Source organism: Limulus polyphemus, unplaced genomic scaffold, assembly GCF_000517525.1.
Source record: "Limulus polyphemus unplaced genomic scaffold, Limulus_polyphemus-2.1.2 Scaffold1378, whole genome shotgun sequence".
Classification (NCBI taxonomy): Eukaryota; Metazoa; Arthropoda; class Merostomata; order Xiphosura; family Limulidae; genus Limulus; species Limulus polyphemus.
Window position 1 is genome coordinate 240,789 of NW_013666988.1, and position 10,282 is coordinate 251,070.

Sequence of the window (10,282 nt, forward strand, 5' to 3'; positions counted from 1 at the left end):
AATAACCTAATTTATTTGTTATTAAGGACGATGTGACTCAATGGTAACTACAAAGTTGTATCGAGAAAGAATAAATTAATTTTAATTAAGAAAGGACTTGTATCGCTGAAGTTCCTCGGAAAGAATTTATACCGGAAATTAACAAACGACCAGATACGTAACAATCTAAACTATAATGAAAAATAATAATAATTGTAAGATATATATATACACACACACACATATGTACCTGATGCCAATCAGGGAGTAAAATTTACCACAATGAAGAAAATTATTAATATTCTTGAAACATACTTAGAAACAAGACTGAATAGTTATATTAAATTTTACACATGTACAAACATAACAGTGAGAATTATTATGCATGCCATGGAAATAAACTGACATAACACAGAAAATAATAATTATTAACATTCATAGCACACTAAGTTTAGACATGAAAATTGCTATCTAGCTGACAGATGTTTTGCATACATCTATGTATATAATATTTAAAGTTATACTATTATACACAGAATAATTTTTATACATACATTTCAATTGATAAAAACTTGTAGTAAGTATTAAGTAAAACTTTCTAGGAAGATTTATTATTTACTGACATGAATACATTAAAAAATAATCATTATATAATTTTTTGTGCATCAAAGATACATTAATAAGCTATCATGTTTGATATCTTGGCAATAGATGGCTTAATAAATAAGAATTAAATTAATAAGAAAAAATAACAGAATAGTTATAAGTGCTTTTATTGTAAGCTAATTGACAGCTATTATTTATATAATCACCAAACTTTCTATAATATGATTTAAAATTCACACCAAACACAAATACCATATCATCAACAATTTAAACAGTGAAATACAACACATAAAAAAAGAGCAAGACTTACTATGGGTTTGTAAGAGTCCACCTGCTTGAGATTTTCATTTAGTGAAGAAGAATGTTCATCTAGAATCTGCTTCACATCTTCTCTAGTCCAAACACCTTCATCCTGTTAAAAGCAAATTCAATAAAAATATAACAAACAAATACTCATAATAATGTAGATATTATATTCAATAAAAAGGTTTTACTCCACTGTATAATGTGGAAAAATCATTCTAGACCACTCCTACTAACTAATACAAAATACTACAAAGTACCACAAACTGACCACAAATACTTGTGCAATAAGATCATATATTCTCAGTCATAATTGCATTGTAATTTCATTGCAGAAAACATCAAAATGGATCATTACAATGAAAATTATGCCACTTTCTAAATTCATCAAAGTATCTTTTATTAAGTTTTTGCTAATATTTTATGTTATCCAATAAGCTTATTACTATACTTATTTCCATTACATGTGTTGTGTGTGTGTCTATATATAAAAACATCAGTAAAGTTACCCTTTATTAAACTCATTTCACTATAAAGTACTTTACTGCAAGTCAATAAAGTATAATTATTCAAATTACCTATATATTTTTGGTGTCTTATTTATTTAGCTTGTTGTTTAGTGTGTGTGGTACTTTATGATTACTTTGTGGTAATTAGTAGGACCATTACAGGCTTCTAACTAGCAAGCAGGGCAGTTCAGTCATATAATAAAATAGCAGTACACTTGGAAGACAGCAAAAAACTGAGCTTATCTTCTCTTAATCCTATCGCCACTGGTATCCTTCACGGTGCATGATACAAAGTTTTAGCATCTTACATTCAAAATTTTATTAAACTACTTTTTGTTTATGTCATGCCAATTAGAATAGTGTCAAATCTTAGCTAATAGTATACAAGTTTTAAGTTCTTAATTCTACAAGGCAATAGTTTAAAAAATCCTGAATTTTCACTAGTGTGACCCAAGTGACACAATTTTCTCTTAGCATGTCATCATCCCTAATTTATCCACCACCCCATGAAAAACTAAAAAATTAAATGTAAATTACTCTCTATAAAATCGTTATTGCTCAGACAAACCACAATTTTTAGTCTTCAATTCTGTGGGAGATGGAAAACCTACAGTTTGGGTGGATTTTAGTGTGAAGATGTGAAGTTAATGTCTAATCCCAAGAACCCTTGGATATAGACAGAATCTATTCTGGATACCAATGTACCAAAGGCTGATGTTGGGACCCATGAACTATGACCCTCTGTAGGAGCCAATGAAAATCGACAACAGGAATGAATGTAGAAGCCAACAACTGAACCAATGTGCATGCTAACAATGGTTCCAGATCATCATCAATGAGGTTGGTGATCCTGAGAGTCTTCCAACAAAGTGAAGTGAAAGGAAGACAAAATATTGGATTTTAGAGTTGTAAGTCCATAGAATTACCCTGTCCCATCAGAAGATATTGATCTATTCAAGTTATCTACAAACTCTGCCTTAAAACCCAAAATCGAGAAGCAGATGTATTATTTGAGAGTCAGAAAATGCTTCCACCTGGCAGTGGTAGGCTAAATCACAAAGTTCTGACAATCATGTTGGATAAGGAATAACTGTCCCTTCATGTAACTGAGAAGTAAATCTCCCAGCATGAACCACAATGTTCGTGGATGGAGAGAAAATTTAAAATTCACTCTCAGACCTTTTGGCCATCAAGTAAGATGCAGGCTCAAAAGCAACTGGGGAAAGACCCAGAACATTCTCAATGAATCAACAAAAGAAAACAAATCAAAGGCAGTTTATCCCAAGGTGGCCTCCTTTTTTTGTTTTTATATCTCATTTAAAGACTGTGTTGATTACTGATGATTAGAACCACATTTGGTCAGGTAAGTTTGTTTTGTTGAAGCAAAGCAACATTGGACTGTTGTGTCCACTATAGGGAATCGAACCCCGGATTCCAGCATCACAAATCTGTAAACTCACCACTGTCCCACAGTGGGACTGAAAAGCCAACAGACTAAAAGAAGGCACAGGAAAAAGCAAATCTAAATTCTCTCCAGAATATTGAGGATCACCCTCAACTGCAGCCCCAGAGCCCTCAGTGGAACACCACAGAATCAAATGTATGTCTCCATCTCACTACGAATAACATCACTAACAGTCTCAACTGAGAGTGACTCTCCCCTCCCCATTTAACATGCGATGCTAGATATCAAAGGTGGGATAGGAGAGACTTGATTGGCATCCATGACAGAAATAATTTTATCATCTTATATATTTTTTTATGAAAGTCAACTAGGTAACATGGAGAACGATCATAGTACTGGGAAACTCATTAGCGACACTTTGTCGAGAAAAAGTGAACATTATCTGAAGGAGGTGCTTATATACAGTACCAGGATAGAGGGTGCATTGATGTAGGTGGAGTGTCTCACGAGACAAATATTACCAAGGGCAATTAAGTGTAGTATAAAATACTGGAGCAAACGAGAAAAAATCAGACCAATGCTTAGATGGGCAAAGGAAGAAACCTTGGCAGTCAATTAATAGCTGTAAGTGTGAGAGGGGATGTAAGTATGTTTTGGAAAGACGGACACTAATAACTGTAAAGATACTCAGATTATCCAATACACTGCATGTAAAGTATATGTACACGTAAAAATATACACTAATAGCTTTAGATACTCAGACTACCTAATACCTTGCATGTAAAGCATACATATGTAAAGATGTACACTACTAACTGTAAGGATACTCAGATTATCTAATGGAGTACAAAATGAAGAGTAAAATATCTTACCACCAATCTTTGAGCATATCCATCTGGAACACTATGTCGAGAATGAATCACCTGATACATGGCAGGGTTAGTGAAGGTTGGGTCATCTAATTCATTATGACCCCAACGTCGAAAGCATACCAAATCAATTATAATATCTTTACAGAATTCCTGTCTGTAAGCTAGTGCTAGTTGTGTAGCTTTAACTATTTCCTGAGAGATGAAAAATATTAACAGAAATTTTAAATCAGAATGCAATTACCACAACAAAACACACACAAAAACTATGAACACATGTCACTATGTTTACATAATCTTATTTATGTATTATGTATCTACTGAAATTTTTATAGCAATAATTTCTTATTCCCCCATCAATGAGAATAGGTAGAATCTTCTAAGCTAGTAAGAAGGTCAAACATAACCACATAATAAACATAAAATGGAAATTTTTCAAAATGTATTCAAATTTCATATAAAATAAAAACAACTCTGAACTAATAGAAAAAATCAACAAAACTACTCAAGTAAATCCACCACAAATAGTACATAAATGTCTAAAGAATATGTTCAGAAATATTAATTTATTTACATTATAAAATGTGGTAAAATAAAACATGTAATGATTTTTGTGCTTGCATTCCTAACTTAGTTTCTGCCACTTATTGATATATAATTGCAAAAACTGATTTTGAGTAAAAAATACTTCAAATACTTTAACTGTTCATACAAAGACTCCAACATTTGTAAAATATGTTTCCTATTTAAATCATTTTATTTATGTATTTTTTTATTGCGGTTGTGAAAACTTGAGCATAAGAATTTGAAAGAATATACTTGATTTCAGATATTTAAATAACCATAAAATTTTCCAGATCGTTATGCATACAAATAGTTTAGAATTTATTATAATATTTTCTATTAACTTATAAAACAAATTCCTTTTAGTAAAGTTCAATTTATTATTCAATTGCGAGATTGTTTCTCTACAATCTAAATTTGCAAGACACTGATCTGGCCACATACCAAAATCTGGAACTTAACAATTAGTAAACAAATGAGCACACAAATGATTTATCATTATAACAAAATAATTCCTTTAATTAAACCACCATAATGTGCCTTAGAGATAAAACCTTTTTTATTTGTGCAAGGCTACACAAGGACTGTTTGTGTTAGGTGTCCCTAATTTTGAACTGATAGATTAGATGGAAGGCAGTTATTCAACAGCACCCACTGCCAACTCTTAGTCTACTGTAATCGATTAGCGAGATTTAGCCATCACTCTTTATGTTGTACCCACGGCCCTAACTAGTAGAGTACAATTTTGTGGCAATGGAATGTGAACCATGGACCTTCAGGTCCATAGTCCAACACACTAACCACTAGGGCATTAAAACTGATTGGACACATAAGAAAACAATGTTAATCAGAATTTAGAATTTTGGGACAATTATTAAAAAAACATGATTTTCAACAAATAAAATTTGTAATCAATTTTCAAAACTGTCTTTATAAATCTTAATCTGGCCTTTTATCAAAATCTGAAACTTTAGCAATTAGTAATCAAATGAGTATACAAATGATCAAACAGTATAAGAAAGTTAGTATTTTTCAATACCAAAAATGTATTTTTGATAATACTTACCTCTCCTCACACTTTAGCTTTATCCAGACAAAAGTTTCTCTTCTCTGCCCATCTAAGCATTGGTATGAATCTTACTTCACTTGCTACAGCATTTATACCCACTATATTGCCTAAAGAAAGTTAAATCTTGTGATTCTCTCCACCTACATCAATGTGCCCCCTATCCCAGATCTGTATATAAGCTCCCCGTTATTCAATTATCAAGATGGTCCAATTAGCAGACTCGAAACTGGCCATTACATGGAGAGGAAGGACAGGAGAATGTGTGAGAAAAGGTAAGTATTATCGGAAATACATTTTCGGTATAGACAAATGTTAACTTTTGAAATACACCTCCGCTCACACTTTAGCTTGGATCCAACAAGGTGGAAGAGTCGGTGAGAGTGAGGTCCACACAGATAGCATCTGTGTAGAAAAGATAAGTATGAAAATGTGTTATAGTAATAACATATTAGTGAGGTCCACACTACTTCTGGAACAGGTATGCTCTTTGCCCGGCCAACATGAAAACAAATTCCTGGTTGTTTAAGGCCGACCAGCCACAGTGGCAAAATCCTAACATCTTTAGAAGAACATGAATTCATCCAGGCCTCAACCAGGCAGACAAGATCCCACATCTTGTCATTAGAATTTTGGGGCTGTGGACCAAAATCTAGATCCAAAGTGTAGTGCCTAAAACATGAAGACCACTTTGTATTTAGTCTTGTTTAGCAATGTGGTATTATTGGAACCCAACCTGAAAGTTACAGAGTGTTGCATGTCAAACCACTGGAATTATGAAGAGAAGGCAAGCAGCACAAAGATGGACAAACCCTCATCCCTACCTGAAGAAATGTAAAGTGCAACTAACCGACCTCAGGATTATGGGACTTGTCACGCTACACTCAACCTGAAGAAACAGAGGCTATCCTGTTAGGGATTACAAACCAAAATCCTAACTTCTTAACCTGAGAAGCAAGTCAACACCTCCTGCCCACAGAATTATGAGGAGGATGTAGGATAAACTAAGTCCAACCAATGGCACAGGAACTTACACTCCACATGCAGAATTATGAGGAGTCGAGAACCAACCATTTACCATGATCACCGAAATGAAGAGTATGACTAAAAATAAGAGCCACACTCAACTCAACAGGATGGTAAAGAGACATTTCTGAACTGGAATTACAAAGAGGTTCCCACATAGGCTGGTTTTGCTCTTACCATGCATCTAGGAAAAAAAACTTCAATGGTTATTGGTAAGAGGGCACCCAGCTTCACCTTCTTCTCATTGAGTGGAATAATGAATTCAAGCATCACTCAGGAGGAATAAACCTCTGTTTACCACTCCAGCAACTGGAATCTTGGAGTGGTAAGGAATCCCATACTGCACTAGAAGAAATGTGGGGACACTTGCATTGGGGAGTCCTGAGGAACGATGCTCCAGAGACAGTACAATAGGTGAATCATGTTCCCTATTTTGAAAAGAAAACCAAACCTGAATTATTCAGTCTTGGAGTCAGCAGAGATGGGCAAAATCCCCTTAGGCTTTACTAATGATAGTCCTGGAGTGGCAGTCCAGTAGTGTATTTGTTTTTGTGTTATAAATGTTTACCACCTGGAAAATAAACAAGGTGGTCTTATGGAACACCCCATCTCAACAGAGCTCGTTGCTACCAGGAAATTTTTATTTGTCAAATAGTAGCTAGTGCAGTTTTGGAAGGAAGCATAATTGACCAGGAAACACCCACCACTGAGTGGGATCCATATGAAAATGATGAAAGGGTCCCTAAAAAGAAGAAAAATAAACACAAAATATTGCTGAAATTACTTCAAAAAACTATTTCTTTGAAATTTCATTTTCATTATTATGTAAAATAGACAAGAAACTCCAAACCCAAGAAGCCAAGTCTAAAAAAAAAAGAAATGTCTAATGCATAGGTATAACTAAAGCCATTCAACACTGAAGAGAAAGCTGCAACAAGCATGTAAAACTGTCATCATAACATTTTGCTGTCGAGAATAGTAAATAGGAAGTAATAATAGGGAGCATATATATGGATCTGGAATAGGAGGTGCATTGACATAGGTGGAGAGAATCACAAGATTCATCTTGCTTTGGGCAACATAATTGGGTATAAAGGCTGGAGCAAGCGAGGTAAGATTCATACCGAACGTCAAAGAAGAGAAACTTTCGTTGAGATAAAGCTAAAGTGGGAGAAGAGGTAAGTGTGTTTCAGAAATTATTCCTATAATTAAAGTACCATAATGCATCTTAGAGAGAATACACACTGAAAAGATAACTTTTTAATAAAAAATTGTTATAAATACACATAATACAAAAATCTAGTCTGACCTCTGGATGGTCTCCGTTCACATGAATCACTGGTGCTGCAATTATTTTCACTACATCACTACAATGTAAAGAAGACCTATGCAAAATCAGTAAACCATATTTACTGTTATGGAATGCCCAATAAACCGTAACTGCAAATTTATGAATAACTGATCTCCATATTCATATAGAACCAACCGATTAAAAAAAATCAACCCAAGTTTATCTTCACAACCTTTTGCAAATTAAAAAAGTAACTTCAGACGTGCTTTGTGCACTTAAAATTTTTCAAAATCAGGTTGGAAGTAAGAACATTATTTCACAAGTCACTTTTCCCTTTCCAGTAGCTAAATTCTTTCTCATAGTAAAGTTAAACAAAGAATTTAAAAATCCATCCTATATTAAACAACAATGCACCTTCTTTTTATTAACTCTAAAAATATTACACGAGTTCTTTCCTATATACCTTCAGCTACAGAAATTACGTGATGCACTAGCTTATTGGCTATTACAAGATGAACATTAGCTTTAAACAGATAAATTCAAAATTTGCCACACACACACCAACACATTAAATCAGTATCCACTAAAATCAGTGTAACGAAAAACTCAATTTAAACTTGTACAAATTCAAAGCTACCATAAGAACTGTTCTGAATGATTATGTAGCTTTAATTTCTCTTTTAGTTAATCTTATATTTCACATTTTCAACAACAATGAAGATGTAATTTATTCAAAAATTTCCTTTACAACTTCTGTGGAATGTTGCACGTTCCAGTAGTAAGTCAACTTTTCTTTCAATTGATGAATCAAGTACTTTACTATGTAAGATCTTTCTATTTTGCTTTCCTACAATTTCTTTAAATTAACAGAAGTCTATGGCAGGAAGTTACCCACCTTAATATGTTTATGTAAGATACATAAAGTACTTCATTATCAAAGTCATGTATACAGAATGGTTAATTTTTTGTAAATAAGAGCTTTCATGGGAAAAGCCAATATCTTTATAAAGATGTAAAACTTACATATCATTTTTGGTGAAAAACTAAATTATTTCTATTTAAGAACATCCTCGACTGAGAGTGTGTTCACAATTAGTATTTGGATCATCACAAAAGCATCCTCAAGTATGTACAGAAAAGAAAAAGGAAGGGCTTAAAAAATCCACAGAAATAACTTACCGTCCTCTATCAGATGGTGTTGTGAAACCAAGTTGATTATTAACAATCAGGTGTATAGATCCGCACACGTGGAAATGTGGCACATTTGCTAGGGCAAGAGTTTCCATAATAATACCCTAAACAGTTAAGAAAGATAACAAACCTGAAATCTGGGCAATTCTGTAGTTCTTTTGAAACTGTGTTGTACATTACTTTAAAACAACACAGTTTTAGATACACTTACAACAGTACAAAATAGGTAAATATTCATGAGATAAAATGAAATTATTATAACCTTATATACTAATGCACTACAAGAAAAAAAAAACTGTTAAAATAAGAGAACCTGGAAGAAGATCTAAGCTACCTGAAAATATTTTAGAAGGCATACATAATTGATATAAATTGCAGTAATATAAAATGCTTAAGCTAGTGAGGCTATGAGGTATTTTAGGCCTAAAAAGTGATTAAAATCATGTTAGACTGCAGATGCTTTCTTCTCACAGTTCCCTTTATTAATCCGTTACTGATGTGCATTAAAATAGCATTTCAGATTTTTTCTGAAATGTACTGCAAATAGAGAAACTCTGCTTGACTAGGACAAACTATGTCAGAAAACCTACACTAGTAGCACATGTGAAGAAGACTTACCTGACCACAAGATGATATATAAGAAAATATATCTAGAATTGGAATTTTCAACCTGAATGGCACCTTATGTATATGTGGGCTAAACATCTATATTAGAGCTTTCTAGGTTCAGTTAAAACTGTCAATAATTTTTAACTACTGACTAGAACAAAAGCAGATAGGCAAGAGTACATATTGCCATAAGGACTTTTGAACCAAACAATGGTATTAATATAACTTTTATAATGCTCTCATAACTAAAAGTATGGAGCATGCTCAGTGACATCACATGTCATAGCCTTCAATTCACAGCCTCACATGCTAATCATAAATCCCCACTCAGCCCAAATAAAACTAACCAATTTAAACAACCTACATACTTGTTAATGTGTCTGAAAACATAAATGGCTAAAACATCTTAAATGATAATGCTATACCTGACCAGAAAATGAAGCATCACCATGAACTTGAACTGGTAAGACACTAGAGCCAGGATGAGCCTCTGTTCCAGGTGAGTAGTCTCCAACTTTAAGAGATTGCTGCTTACCTCGAGCTTTTCCAACTGTTACTGGACTTACAGCCTGTGGTGATGAAGTACTTACTTAGCTTAAAAAATAACACCATAATTCACCATCACAGTAACATAAAAAAAAAATTAATGAGTTTAAAATGTTCAAAAAATGTGAGGCACAAGAGGTAGCTTTATCCATATGTGAAACCAACATGTTTGAGTAACCTGATTATGTTGTTAGCTACATTTTCAATTTGTGAAGTATCTATAAACCAGGTTACATAATAAATGAGAATCTTTTCAGTTGTTAGAGTGCCAATCATTCAGTGAAGCATATAGATCAGTCTTAGTTGTTGTGTATATAT

General features: G+C 33.3%; 1 protein-coding gene across 1 annotated transcript in view; it reads right to left on the minus strand.

Annotated features, from left to right (window-relative positions):
- LOC106463321 (probable 2-oxoglutarate dehydrogenase E1 component DHKTD1, mitochondrial) overlaps window positions 1-10,282 on the minus strand; it is a 62,233-nt gene that overhangs the window by 27,108 nt on the left and 24,843 nt on the right. The window contains exons 9-13 of the mRNA XM_013923338.2: window positions 9,844-10,007; window positions 8,798-8,913; window positions 7,637-7,712; window positions 3,675-3,866; window positions 896-997 (exon numbers count right to left, since the gene is read on the minus strand). Coding sequence (XP_013778792.1) covers window positions 896-997; window positions 3,675-3,866; window positions 7,637-7,712; window positions 8,798-8,913; window positions 9,844-10,007 — 650 coding nt within the window. The remainder of the gene's footprint in view (window positions 1-895; window positions 998-3,674; window positions 3,867-7,636; window positions 7,713-8,797; window positions 8,914-9,843; window positions 10,008-10,282) is intronic.